Source organism: Neocloeon triangulifer, unplaced genomic scaffold (genome assembly GCF_031216515.1).
Source record: "Neocloeon triangulifer isolate White Clay Creek 2 clone unplaced genomic scaffold, ASM3121651v1 ptg000014l, whole genome shotgun sequence".
In the NCBI taxonomy this organism is placed as follows: Eukaryota; Metazoa; Arthropoda; class Insecta; order Ephemeroptera; family Baetidae; genus Neocloeon; species Neocloeon triangulifer.
In genome coordinates this window covers 16,444,403-16,459,369 of record NW_026775556.1, presented here as the reverse complement: position 1 = coordinate 16,459,369, position 14,967 = coordinate 16,444,403, and the positions used below count along the sequence as shown (strand labels likewise).

The following is a 14,967-nucleotide window of genomic DNA, read 5'->3' as shown; positions in this document are numbered from 1 at the left end:
GCTCATTAAAAAAGGTGTTGCTGCTTATTAAAAAAGAAAATTTTATTGATCAATGCATCTAGCCAATGAAACAGAAGGAAAAAAACATAATAATATCACACCTCATAAAATCAATTTAAAAATTTGATAATGATAATTGTGTGTGACTAATGGTAATATAATATGTCTATGAGGGTTGGAGATGTATTATATTTTTAGTTGATCTTCTTTTGTGCTTTTTTAATTTATAATACACGTACAGAAAATTGGAAGCATAACTCGTAATATTAAAATCTGAGACATTATCATAATTGTAAAACCTAAAAAGCAACGTTGCAAAAATATTCGTCTATGAAATCTGAACTAAATATCTCTCTGGATGCGGATCAACTACATAAATTTTCGCAAAATGGCACTCGGGTAAACATATAACCTTGGCGATTTGCCAAGAAAAATTAATTTTACAGTAACAACGCAAACACAGATTTGATTCTTACAATTAGCGCATTTTTTAAGAAATAAAATAATCACAGAGTTGAGAATTTGTTGAAAGTCTAAATTTAACATTAATTTATACTAAACTTGAGAGGTTAACTTGGCATGTTAATTAACTCTTGAAATGCAATAAAACATTCTCAAAAGAGTAAAAGCAAATTAGGTGTGGATACTAATTAAAAAATACAATCATTAAGAACATTTCAAATCCAATTGACTCTCAATTTTTCAGATCCATTTGGGTGCCTTATTCTAATTCACAAATAAATATTTACTCTTAACCAAAATCTTTCACGTGCGGCTAAATGCAATGATCAAGAATGAAGTTAATTGTTATTTACACAAATCAACAAAAAACGAGGATATATATTTATAATTTTTCTTTCTTTTTTTACAAAAAACTTGATGACTCGCGTGTAACATATGTTTCGTCATTTTCTTCGCAAAAAGCTATAGAGAAAATTAGAAAATTGACCACTGAACTTAGCAAGTTTATATCGAATAGAAGCTGATACGATTTTTTTCTCTCTCGTAATTACTTTTGCTGGTTAATGACACAGATTCTATTACACAATTAATTAACTCTTCTCACTGCCTTTTTTTAAATTAAACATATGACATAAGATAAGAAAATAACAACGTTCAATCGCATTCCTGTCCGTTCTACTTTTGCAGCGCTTCTCTCTTTTGCATCCATCAACGTCTTCTTCGCTTTGAATCATAATATAGATAACAGACACCTAACAATTTCATTTTTTTTATTCGTTATTAAATAAGAAATAAACCTCTCAGGTGGAAATTTGCATTATTACTCTTAAGGACGAAGTACAATAATAAACTTTTACAGAGCGCGTGGCATTTTTAATTTTCTTGGGAAGAGAGAGAACTTTTGGCTTCTTTTCGCAGGGTAGTTGATTAATTGAATCCTCTAATTACATTGCGTAGCCCTTCACAGGATGTTAGTTAACAATATTGTTCTTCACCACTCAACACAACAATACTACTACTGGCTCTCCAAAATGCGCTTGTCTAAATGGCAAAATATCGACGGGCTTCTTTTTCAATTACAATGGAGCACAAAATTGTTTTGTTCCTGCCGATTTAAAAACTCTTCCTTGATAGTTCCTATTTGAGGTTGCTCAGATTTCGAGGCATCTTGCAGCTCCGTCCGACAAAGTTTTCCGAAATGCCTCAATTTGACATTTCCCTTCACCAGTGTCAACCACATGAGAAGCGTTCCTTCTAATACAAGGGTGCAGATATAACACGCGTGCAAAGTTACAATTCTTTGCCGCTTCCCACGTATATTGTTTTCTGCCAAAAAGAGCGCTGCCAACTCGGTTCGTGCTGACGTTTGAACGAGGTTGTTTTGCCCAATTGAATTTCATATTATATTTATATCCAAGCGACCATTTTAAAATACTTTGTTTTTGATTTTGTCACATAATCATTTTGATTAGCATTTCATTTAACCTTGGCTAGTTGGATCTATGCTTAACCCTAGTACAGGTATTTGTTGGTGTAAAATTCTATTTTCCTATAACTCATATTTCCAAATAAATTTAAATAAGTGGAAATCAAATGAAAAAATCATTGGGGATAAATGAAAAAAAAGTCAAGATGGAAGACAAAATGAGCAGCTAAATCTGCCATAGCATTAGGTCATGGCCACTGACAAGTTGAAAGTTTGTTTACGCATTTCAGAACAAAATCCTCTTTCGAATTCACTTATTATTCCTAACAACAAATTTCTGAATAAAAAGGCGTCAAAAAAGTTTTTGAAATTTGTTCTACTCTTATAAAAATACATTGAAATAAAAAAATGTCACAGCCATGATTAAGCAAAACATTAATGATTGCTTCAATAGCCTCTTAACTCAGAAAAATGCAAGAAAAAAAAGGAGTAACCCAAAAATCAATGCAATTGAACCAACCAACAAATACTTTGCACATGCTGGTTTTCTACTGCTCAGCTAATATGCCTGCTCTTTTCATACCGAGAAAGTAGTTGAACTCTACCCCGGCTGATTGAACGAAGAGCAGCAAAAAGGTCATTTTGATTAATTTTAGAGTGAGCGCAATTCGCGTCAGCCAATTTGCAAGATCCAAAAATTTGACCACACATCGGTTTTAAGTCACATCAACCATTCCATGTTCATTCTTAAAAATTGCCCTCCAGTTGTAAAAAAAATTATTGCTAACCTTTTTGACGCGCTCAAACACAGTCAGCACGACAGAAGTTTTGGCGCAGGTAGTTCCCTAGCACTGCTCTCAAGTTCTAAACCCATTCCCTAATTTCCGTTTGTGCTGCGGTTCGTGCATGGGCTGGGTTTGTGGTTGCTTGACGACGAAGGTGGTGTCGAAGGATCCGTGCCGTAGATTTTCCCTGCTTTCTTGGCCATTGAGGTTAGGAGTTCGTGAGAAGTCTTGTGTGCCAAACGCAATGACTGCGCCCACTCCTTCAATCCAATTTCATCCTAAAAAAGCCAAATTTTATTAATCTCCTTACACAAATGCAAAAAAAAAAAAGAAACATACAGTGTTGGTGAGCACAATTTTTGCATCTCTCGTCTTCAAAACGATGCTCTGTTCACCCTTGACTGACGTTAGATCAGGAGAGACTTCCTCGACCTGGTCCAGGAAAATTAGTTCAGGCTTCGTGCTTCCTGATTCAGGATGCAGTTCCAGCCGGTTAGGGTACAGTTTAGCGTAACGAGTTTGCCAGGCCGAGGCAAAAGGCCCGCCCAATTTTTTTATGTAGCCGTGCAGAATGCAGTCAGATTCTGCAAAAGAATTAAAGTAATTGTTTTTTAAAACACTTGAATATATATTTTGACAGACCTTTCTCATCCGCGTCGAATTTCTGCTTTTGCTTGGCTCGTTTTTTCTGCTCCATTTTGTCAGCCTCGCTGTTGATGGTTTCGAAAACCGTCTCGGCCACCTCGTTTTGCCAGCGCTCTGAGATCACCAGTGAGAAATTTTTGTACAGATCCTGGTCTGCCTCAGTGAGTTTTATTCCTTTGGTGTCCTCCTCGTCAAAAGACCCAATGTCAAAGGCATCAGCTGCATTAACCTCCCCTCTAGGAGGTATCAAAGGAGGTGTGTACTTTTGCAAGTACACTTGTTGCCAATCGATGCCTGCGAAGAAGGGGTGTTCTTTGACCTCGTCAGCCCTGAAGAAAAATATTTTGAGTAAATATAAGTACAACAAAATTTGTATTGAATTTACCCTCTGCCTTTGCAGCCCAGTCTCATGTCTATTTCCCTTTGAAGGAGGCCTTCAAGAAGGTTTCGTAGACTTTTGGAAAACGAATCTGGTAACTCAACATTCTGCAATAGATAATAATTTTGTAACAGTTTTGAAAAATTCAAGAAGATAGCCCACCATTGTCAAAGTCATTCTGTCAATTTCGTGCTTGTCCTTAGTTTTGTGTTGTCTAAATGGACTGTGTCCCTTGAGCAGCTTGTACAGCATGCATCCGAAGGAGAACCAGTCGGCGCTGGAGTCGTAGGGAGTTCCTTTAGAGAGCACTTCGGGTGCCATGTAGCCATGTGTGCCGCTGCGAAAAAAATTTCATTCGATTTCAAACTTTACAATTGTATTAAATGCATCCACTTACACACTGGCGTGAGGTTTCTTCTTGGAAAAGTCACAAGCAAGGCCCAAGTCGGATATTCTGACGTGGCCGTGCTCGTCTAGCAAAATGTTTGCTGGTTTCAAGTCTCTGTACACAATGTACCTCTTGTGCATGTGCTCCAAACCTTGAAATAGAAAAGCAGGTGAAAAATTTGCATCGACAGGGCATATTAATTTTGTACCCAGAATTACTTCCGCAGCATAGAACTTCATTTCAGTCTCATTGAAAACACCGTGCTGAGACAGGTGGTAATGAAGGTCGCCGCCATTCATCAAGTCCAGTATGAAGCAGAGTTTGTCTGGAGTGTGGAATGCATATGTCATGCACACGATGAACGGGCAGTCCACTTGCTGCAAATCAAAATCAATCAGACCAATCTATCGATGCATTAAAGTGCCAAACACTAACCCCCGTACTGACGAGTGACAACATTATCCTCTCGTTTAGCGCAAGGGTCTCGCCTTGCTTCATTTTAATTCGCTTTTTGTCGAGGCACTTCATGGCATACATTTTGCCCGTGTCCGCCTTCCGGCAGCCGTAGACTTCTCCAAAACCTCCTCGACCAATGATGCGGTGAACACTGAAGTCGTTCATTGTCAACTGGAGACATACGTCAGCGTTATCAGCAAACGACGCTTGTAATTAATTACTTGTTGCATGAATGTGTTCTTGTTATGTGGGTGTTGTGTGATAAGTGTGTATTTGTGTCTAGATTATGGCGCTAACACGTACCTGGATATTTAACTCTAAGTTTTTCCATTGGCAAAAGCGAGTATATTTGTCACTGCAAAAGATGAAGAAAAAAATAAGTCGATTCACTCAGATGTAATGAAAAAATTTCTATAATACCTTTCTAAAAATCTTCTGAACTGCTCCCCCCTTAAATGGTTAAAAATCTCTTCCACGTAAGGCTGAAAATATTAAATTCCACCATGAGAAATTTCATTCATTTTTATTTCACAGCGGCAGAAACACTGCTACTTGAACATATTTGAGTGCTACTTATTGCTTTCTGCAACTCTAAGAGAAATATAAATGCGCCCACTCTGCCACTTTCATATCGCGTTATTGCATTCGCGGGAAGATGAAAAGAAAGGCGGACAATCAACATCAAATAAAAAAGGCATAACTTTCAAAATCACATTTTCGCGTCCCCGAGAGCACTGCTGGCAAAAGAGTATTGGCGTCATGCAGATGGCTCCCAATCAGAAAACTGATTGGATCCCATTTGATCATTATAGATAATAAGACATCAGACCCTTGTGCCAACTGACGGCAAAACTCCCCTGGCGGTTAATGATATGGGATGGAAGGCGATATCAATTTTTGAATCTATTCCGAGAAACGAGGCAGCTCATTTCTCGGAATCCGAGCTCGGGTGTCGACTTTACTTGTGGCACTTGGGCATTAAATTTGAAAGTTGCGCAGAATCGTAATTGAATTAAGCGCGATCAAGGGAAATTTCTTACCTCAAATAAATTAACTGGCACTTCATTCTTCATTAATTGTTTTTGAACCTGTGCTACAGTCTCTTTTGAATAATCCTGAAAAAGTTGAAACTGAATTAAGAAACAATGAAGTATTTAAATTTCCACAGATATATAAGTTGTCAGGGGGATATTTCGCTTGTGAGCCTGGGCTTGAGCTCTTGACATTTGAATGAAGCCCTTTTCGGGCTTGAGCAAGAGATTTTGAGCGAAATGAGGAAAAGACGAAAGGTGTCGCATCGGGGCGATCTATATTTATGCAGGGCTTTCAGGGACGTTGTCACATTTCCAAACAAAGTCGCGGGGTGGGTATAGGGTCATCCTGCCGGCCTTAAAAAAAGAAGCAAGCGCGCTCCAATAGGGTGTGCTCGGCGGATGTGAAAGAAGCAAGAGGGTCCTTTAAAGGGATAAAATGTAACTAATTTAAAATTCCATCTTTTTTCTTAGGCTTCTCATTACAAGTGTGTGTACTCTGAGCGCTTGCATATTAGTGAGGCAGGTCTGGCAGACGGGGGAGTGCAATAACGCCGTCAAATATTGACATTTCCACTTCCCTTGAAAGGGTCGTCGGAGCTCGGCGTGTCGATTTTCGGACAGCGGGAGAAGTGAAGGAACGCTTTCACCTCAGCTTTTGCACAGGGGATCAATAGATTGTGGGGAAATGAGGCATCTCTGATCAAAATATTACGGAAAAGCGGCCCGTCTCCTGAGACAACTTGTTTTCGCCGAAAGAAAGAGAGCAATATACTCACATGTGAGTGCGCCAGCAGCTCTTTCATAATGAAATTGTCGTAGATTTCCCTCGCCACTCGCCGCCTGTCCTCGACGGCGTCCAATTTTTCGTACTTTTTTATCTGAAGAGCACGAAAAACACGCAATCAGCAGTGAAAGGGTGAAAATTTGATTATAACTATATGTGCGCGCAAAAGCAAGCTTTACAAGGTTGTAAAACATTTATTGCTGGTGGAGTAGCATTTTTTAATTTTTTATTATGGTCTCACCTCTTCGTAGAACTTAAGCTGAGGAACAGGCTCTTCCAAATTCTCACACATGTCTTTAAACAACAGGTAGCCTGTAAAAAAGAAATGACAAGGACTCGTTAAAGAGCAGCAAACGCATTTTTACGAGTTTGGCTAATGGAAAAAAATTGACGTCTTTGTCTTTTTTACGTTAAAAGGTCGTTTGTGTTGGTGATTTTTATCTCTGAATTCATGTCAACTCAGAGCAGCTTTTGCGTCAGAGAACTTATAAATAGCCACACATCCCACATTAATCTAAAAATTTCACACGCATCTTCAAATTATGAGACACTTGACCTTGCAATCAAGACAGCGAAATTTTAATTACATATCAAGCAAGGACAAAAGTAAACGTTTTTCTCTACTGCCTGAATAACACGATGAATGGCGTGTATTTTCCCTTAACCGCTGACGACAGAGTCGAGCGGTGGTTTGATAACAGAAACGGAAGGAAAAGTTTTGAAGAGAGTCTCAAGAACTCACCTAAAACCTGATTGAATATTTTGTCGAAGTTGACTTCGCCCTTCTTCTCCAGGTACTTGTGCATGACGCTTCGAACACTGGAACAAATAGAGAAAAAAATTTGTAAAGTGATCAACGTAAAATTTGGGGAAAATCACATCCGTCATTGCGCAAATTATGAAATGGCAATTCAGGAGGAACGTCAAGCAATCAATTAGTCAGCTCTATTAATCCAAGCGGACGGTTGATTTTCATCGCTGATAAGGCGATTGATTCAGCCAGAAAGATATCAGAGGTGAATAGGAAATTCTCGGTAACAATTCAATCACTTTTATTTCTTATTAGCTTTTCATATTAGTATTACAATTTTGAAAAAATTAAATGAATGAACGTGAAAGCAAATTCAATTGCATAATTGATCAAAGGATGATCTAAAACAATAGGGTTATCATGAATAGGAACAATATTGGTTGCTCCGCAGGGTCGCATACTTTATTTTAAAATGAAACCGCAGTAAAACCGCAAGGAACGCAGTTTCTTTAAAAGGTTTTATTTTCTTTTCGTGTTTGAGCACAAAATAATACAAATGACGTAGAAATCAAGTATATGAGGAAATGAACTGACGGAAAGCATCTCAAAGTTCACGATTAAGGGTTGATTGATGACGATTAGTAAACGGAAAACGGTTTTTCCTCGGTGGGGTTTTTTAAGCGTTAGAAATTCATCCTCCTCATGATTGCTTTAAAAAACCATTAAAAAATTCACAGGGGTTAAGTCGTTTGCAATTCCTAATTAATATTTAGACTCAAACGTTTGTGCTAAAATTAACAATGATATTAAGTGATTGATCAAAATTTTATCTGAAATCTTGTTCACATTTTAGTCTAAATATATTACCAAATGCCATAATTATTGACGTCCTTATGTTGTAACGTTGCATTTGCATAAATGTAACACTTTCTCAAATTCCTAGAGGTTTAAAAGCAGTTCAGGATTTAAAAAAAATTGGATTTTGTTATTAAAATGCAGTGATAATCATCATCTGTTGAGCTAGGGTAACCCGAGTATCGATTCGAAAGTTGCGAAACGGCGGAGGAAAATCAAGCATGACAACACACGGAGCCAACTTAAAACAGAGTCGATAACTTGATGCCACGCCTGATTTATGTTGCTTCGAAGTGCTGTCATGATCAATTTCCGAGACGCTCTCTGCTCCCCTTTGTCTCGATCGCTCCGTAATCGCTTATAAGGGGACGCATTTGTGCATAATTCAGAAGGCATCACACTTTTCCAATTTAATGCCCGCGGAACGCCAGAGAAGCAGCTTTGAATTTGGGCACTCAGGTCGTCGAGAGAATAATCAAATTTCCCGAGCTGTCGCTCGGCGACGACCAAGTTTGTGCGGCGCTGACAGAGCACTCGAAGGTCGCGCACGCACTTTGTGATTGCGGGTACGTGAGCAGCAAAAACCTGGCCAGTTTAACCTAGTTAAACGGACACGTCGTAAAAAGAAAGAGAAAAATTAAATGTGTAAGGACGGCGGCAGATGACGATAACTTTTTGCACGATCGAATCGTCTGCGTGGCCATGAGAGCATCAAGACTGCTTCGATCGCGAGAAACATGAAAAAAAGGCGACAACTATTTCCAGCGGCAGCTTCGACGACGCGTTGTTAGGTTATCATCCATCCGAGCGCATGCATAGATAGGTAAATAAACGCGGCGCGCGCGAGCCTTCGAGCGATGGAGGAGCCGTGCGCGCTCACTCGCTTGCTTGCTCGCGACCGACGTCATCATTACTTATACGTGCCCGTCATTCCCGTCGTGCGAAACCGACGACTGACCAAGTATGTGCACAAAGGGAAATTGAAACTGCTTCCGACTCGCTTTTCTGCACCACTTCGATCTCTGCTCCGACCGCCCAAACTTGAAAAACTTGCCAACTAGCGAAATCTGAACACTTTTGGTTTCAAATTTATATTTTGTGCCTAATGCACAAATTTATCGAGCTTTATTAGTTTAAGAAAAGTTTATTGTTTTGCCTCAAAAGGCTCAAAACAACATTTGGTTCTTATGCGCAATTAATTTTTTTGCAACATTCTTTGGGATTTGTGATTTAAAAAAAATTTATTCCATTCAATTTTTCATGAAAGGATAAAGGAGGAAGAGAAGCAATACATTTTTTGTTGCATGCGATACTAAAAAATTCAAATTGATTATTTGCAAGTTTGCAGGCATTATTACAATTGAAGCACATCCTTGATTCGAAAATTTGACTGCGACCCAAACAACGCAAAGGTCGTTTAAATTGATCAATTATTTTTCCATTTATTCTATAATCATATTACCTATATCCATGATCTTAACTTTATTATTTTGTTAAATAAAACAAACTAATTGGGTCAATCAAAAGAGGATGAAGAGACCATCAAATATTTTGTTGCGAGACTGCTGGAGTCACTTGAAATCTTGATAAATTAATGAGTATGATGCAGATCTAGTGCCAATTGCATTCAAATATTCAGCGAAAAGGTTGTTTTATTCAAGGATTTTATATTTTGCTCTGCGGATTGCAATCAAATTGTTGCATCATAAAATAGTCTGGTTAACCGTCTCGGCATCAGATCGTTGGCCTGAGCAGAGGCGGAAAATGCTCTAACTATTGTACAGTCACACATAATTTTAAGTTATTCAGAATAATTGATAAATATTAAACGCTTAAAAAATATCCAACTGTGGGTATCCAGAAAGTACTTAGTTATCAAAGCATGCTAGCGTTTTTTTTATGAAAATCGATTCCTTTTTAAAATTGGCTTTACCATTCCAAATAAAAATTTCAAGTTATTGTTACTTTTTATTTTGAACATTATATTATTGCTCATAAGTGCTGCAGCTTAAAAAAAATTGATATTTTGATAGTTCCTGTAATATCGTAACTTGGGCTAAAAAATTCGAATGAGGGTTAAATTTGCAGAACCCATTTGAGCACCTTCCGTCTAGGGTGTCCAATTGGACGAGTAGAGCAGAGGCACGCAATAACAAGTGGATAATAATAGTTTGCTGCGCTCCGGGCTGCCATTACGATGCCGCCACCATTGTGCACCGCAAACTACAAAAAGTACGTACGTAAGAGTACACATGTGCGCAATAAGGAGCGAGACCGGCTGGGAAAGTGTCCCTCCGTCGCTCGTTTTCTTTTTCTTTCTTCCTTCTATTAATACTCGGAGTCGTTTAATGAGACACTGTGACGCATTCGGACGCACTGGTGCGCTCGTCGCGATTGTGATTCGGAATAAGAAGAGGCCGGCGGACGAACGGATGAACGGGGTTTTGTTGCGCAAAACGATCGGTTCCAGCAGCGGCTGAGAGATGCGGAACAGAGCCGACGGGCGGACGGGAGAGCGAGCGCCCTTTGAGAGCGAGATGGATTTTCTGCTCGATTTGTTTTCTGCCGTCGAGTCCGCTTCGGCACGAGATTTGCGTCGTACAGAACGGGGTTGGCGCGCGTTAGTGGCGTTTAATTAGCAGGAGTATAGTGGCACAGATAACAACCGAGCCCAGGGGAAAACCGCAGATTAACGTTTGCCTGCCTGCCTTTCGATATACTTTTCATCACACAAATGTGTTCCTGAACTCATGATGAAAAAATCAATTGGCGAACATTTCATTTTTAGTGAGAGACGTCTCAATCACGTTTAAGTAAACTGCGTATAAGAAGCTTAAAGGAAACTTTCTTAATCAAAATTTGACAGATTTTTATACAATATGTGCCATTTAAAATCAAACATGACGTTGTTAATCAGACCTATTAGGATAGGATTAATGTTTTTTTTTTTTTTTTAAACAAAATTGCTTAATTTTCTCAAATAAATTTTTTCCTCTCAAAATTTTCAATATTTCAAAATTCTATAAAACTACGCAAACTCAAGCTGGCAAAATAAATTGAAATTGGGTTAATGAACTTTAAAATTCACTGTATGTTACTGGAAACATTTTTCTTGGTGTGGTCGGACCACAAGCTCCTTAAAGTTTTAATTTGAGATAAAAAAAAAAAGAAATATTAAAAAATAAATTTTCTGATTTTCAACATAGTCATGATGATTTTTCCAATAAATTTCACGTTGCTTCTTATGCCTTAAAATAGTTATTTTTCTTTTTGTTTATATTTTGAGATTGTACAAATTTTTATGTAAAATTCTCATCTTTTCTCTCAATTATATTAAATTTGTATAATTTTGAATGTATAAATGATAACATCCCGTCATGGGCAGCAATTGCCTTTGTAATAGATCAATAAACACAATTTGCAACTAAAATTGTTATCTTTCACTATTTTTTCCCCCTAAATGCATTTGCCAGAAAATGTATTTTGTTGTAAATTATTTCCCCCAAATCGTGTTGAACTTTAAAACCGAAAGTTATTTCATAAAATTTGGGCTCTTAACTAATTTGGTGTGGTAATCGGCACAATTTTTTTATTCAAATTTTCTTATTTCGTAAGTTTTAAAAGTAATTCAAATGTGAACACATTTCAGTCTCCTTGACTTCAAGTGCAAGATTTTGTTTTCTTGAACTCGCTGATGCTTGCGCAGATTGCATTAAGCGACTTTAAACTTTCTGTGCTAACGACATTCAGTTTTCAGATTACCATATTTCAACAAAGCGATAAAAGAGTGCAAATTTCAGCAGGCTCTTGACAAGGCATGACGGCTGAATGAAGAGATAGTTCATTCACGATTTTGCAATTTAAATTTTCCTTTTTTAAAAAACACATTTCTCATTCAAGAATCGCAGTGAAAAGTAAACAGCTTCAACGTGCTGGCAAAAGTTTACGTAAGCTGCAAAAAAATATATGTCAATAAAATGGAAGCTTTTATAAAAAGAAATGATTATTTAAAATTAATACAGAATAAAAAATTATTTTCCTATTTTCAGATATTTTGGAAAACTGCTCACTCAGTAGATATTATGAAAAAATCATTGAAATGTTGAATGGAGTTATTTTCTCCTTTTAGTCACTTAAGATGGGAAATTTTCCACAAATTATATTCCCTAAAACCAAAAGTGCTCTTTTTAACATAAAAACATCCGATTATTTTTCTTGACAATTCTTGATTTTTGCCCAAAATAACACGATTAAAACTCTAAAATTAATCTTTTTTTTTAAAAAATACGTCAAGATACTTAAAAAAAAAACCACTTTAAATTTATTTCCGGCTCATGCAGATAAAGAGCTAGTAAGGTGCAGCGTCATTATTTCCGTGAAATTTCAAGAATCAACAATAAAAGTCTGTTTCCCTATTCTTTGGTGCGCACTTGTGGCAAAATTCCCGGCTCGAGGGACTCGTCACGCGTTTCGAGGGAAGCGTAATTGGATCGGAAGCACCTAGACCCCTGTGCGGGAGAGAAAGAGAGGCCGGTTGGTCAAGCGGTGGCAAACTGACCCCCCAGAGATTGTTACACTTTTAGCAAGGAACAGCCAGCAGTGTGTAAAATGCAAAACACCACGGCGTCGATTTAATTAGAGCAATCGTGGCAAATTCAAAATGAGCCAGAAAAATAATCAATTTTTCAATTTTATCCGATATAATGGATTTTTTAAATACAATCCAATAAAAAGTGAAGGTATTAATCAATTTTAAATGCAAATTTTAACGATTATATTTAATTATTTACGTCATTCATTCTACTTTGAAATAAATAAATAGAGCAAAAAACAAGTAAATAAATAAATACGGAGACCGTTTCGAGGAGGAAATTTTTTTGGTTGCGCAATCCACAAGCAGCCGGTCAAGCAGGAAGACGATTAAAATGTTGCGCGAATATTATTATTATTCTTTTTTTTACATTTTATGTCCACGCAGAGTCTCGTGGAAAAGGTGATAAAGAATTGCCGAAAAGGTCGACCCGTCCTTGACGCGTTTCGAGTTGCGATTCATTCGTTTGTCGCTTCCCTCCTAGGCTCGCAGCACTCGAAAAGTTTTCCATCACAAAAGGCTGTTGTTGAGTTTAAAGCCAGGCTTATTTACATCTCAATTAACCGCCCGCCCGCCCGCCTTGGTCGCGCGCAGACACACACATACGGCTGTGGTGCACAAACAACATCCATCACGCTGCGCGCTATTTATTTCAGCAGAATTCGCAAATTGGCATGTACATATATACAAACGATGTGGATGTGGAGCACAACAACATAATAATATGCACAGTCGCTTTACAGATGCCTCTGACTGCGTGAGGGGTGTAAATATTTAAATTTGGCGAATACGTTAAATCAGCAAATTTGTGAACATTGAATCTCTACTTGTAAAAACGCTTCAAGTTGATACAATAATTATGTAGAAAAAAATTAAAATATTTTTGTTAAAAAATTTATAATTTCATAAAGGTTGTTAAAATATAAAAATTATCTAAATTATTATTGCACTTAAACAATAAACGACTTAAAACCCCGAGCAATAAAATTCAATCATCAAAAATTAACTTTTTGGAAAAATTGGAGTGTCAAGTTTTAATTTCAAATTGTACTCTAAACTTTTTAGCGGATTCGCTGTTACCAGAATAATATTGGAAACATTAAGGGAATATTTCAAGATAAAACTAAAATTAAAAAAAAACTTTCCAATTTATAAAGGTAATGATTCCAAATTAATAACAAAAAAATTCTTTCTTTCAACTGCTTTCAACTCCATTTTCCCCTCGATCATGTTTAAGTGGACTTAATGTCCGGCTATAATACGCGGTTTACAAGCGCAGAGATTAGCTTGTTTTAGAGCAACTCGGAATTCCTCGGCGCCGCCAAAATTAATCTCTCGCTCACTCTCATTCCGGAGTGCAGGAATTTATTTATATATGCAACACCTGCCAGCGACGAGGGGCCGCGGTCCGAGTAAATAAATTACATAATTGGCCCGAGCGATGACAGCGGGCGATAATTTTGATTCGGGCCTTTGATCGAGGCTGGACACTTTCGGACAGGCGAGGTGTCGGCGGAGCGCCTCATTCCTTTATTTTCGCTACATTCGTGTAGGTGCTGCATCCCCGTGCGTATCGATCTGCGGCCGAGGTTCGAGTGCTCCGAGACTGGAGTCGGAGGCGGGCCGCCCCCACACCCCCCGAGTCGCGCCCAAGCAGCCGAGGGTCACACTCACCTAGGGTCGGGCAGGATGATCTTCTTGCTGGCCCGGGCCGCTGGAGTGCACTTGCTCTTCTCCATGGCCATCAAGTAGCTCACGTCTGCGAGGACAGCCTCCAGATCCGCCATCTTGCCTGTTATTCGTCGCCTAAAGTCCTGCTCGTACGCCCGATCGGACGCTAAACCGCACCTCGGCCTTTCGCAGACTCGGAGACGGTGATTAACTGCTCACTTCCGACCGAGCCTCGATCGGACACTGCGGAGGTCGTCCATGTTGCTTTCTGCGTTGCTCGGGGTTGGTGTCTCTCTCAGCCGTCGTACTCGCCTAGAAAACACATGGACTCGAGGCCCCCGAGTGTCCGGCGAGGCCCGCCACCAGTGTCGCGTCCCGACGAGCCATCCTGGGTGTCCCGCTCGCCACTGCCAACATCCGCCACTGCACCGGAGCTGTTGGCGAATCGTTTGTTTTACGCGTTTTCTGGTTCACCACTGTGCACTTACGCGATTTTACACACACAAACGACTGCTGGCTGACCGACTGACTGCCTCCTCTCTCCTCTCCTCCTGCTGGTGCCTGAATCAGTGCCGTGGCCCCGTGTGTTGCTGCACGCGGTGCCTCCCACGCTCGCCAGACGGCACCACCGTCAAACGCGATTCGCGAATAATGGAATACGTGGAATTCCTCCACCGCGTTTTGCGTTTCACGCTCGCAAGGCTATTTCATTCATTTGCACGCGCATTATACGCTTTACG

At 39.0% G+C, this 14,967-nt stretch overlaps 1 protein-coding gene across 1 annotated transcript; it reads right to left on the bottom strand.

Moving 5' to 3' along the window:
* Positions 1-21: 21 nt before the first annotated feature.
* On the bottom strand, positions 22-14,791 carry LOC132199985 (G protein-coupled receptor kinase 1). Its single transcript, XM_059625122.1, has 16 exons — positions 14,716-14,791; positions 14,231-14,661; positions 7,102-7,178; positions 6,601-6,671; positions 6,352-6,453; positions 5,582-5,656; positions 4,962-5,023; positions 4,845-4,896; positions 4,521-4,712; positions 4,294-4,462; positions 4,095-4,236; positions 3,860-4,034; positions 3,704-3,804; positions 3,316-3,647; positions 3,013-3,257; positions 22-2,951 (listed from the first exon to the last, which is right to left on the bottom strand). Exons 2-16 carry the CDS (start codon positions 14,341-14,343, stop codon positions 2,766-2,768), a joined length of 2,094 nt encoding a protein of 697 aa, XP_059481105.1. The 5' UTR covers positions 14,344-14,661; positions 14,716-14,791; the 3' UTR covers positions 22-2,765.
* Between the last annotated feature and the right edge of the window lie 176 nt (positions 14,792-14,967).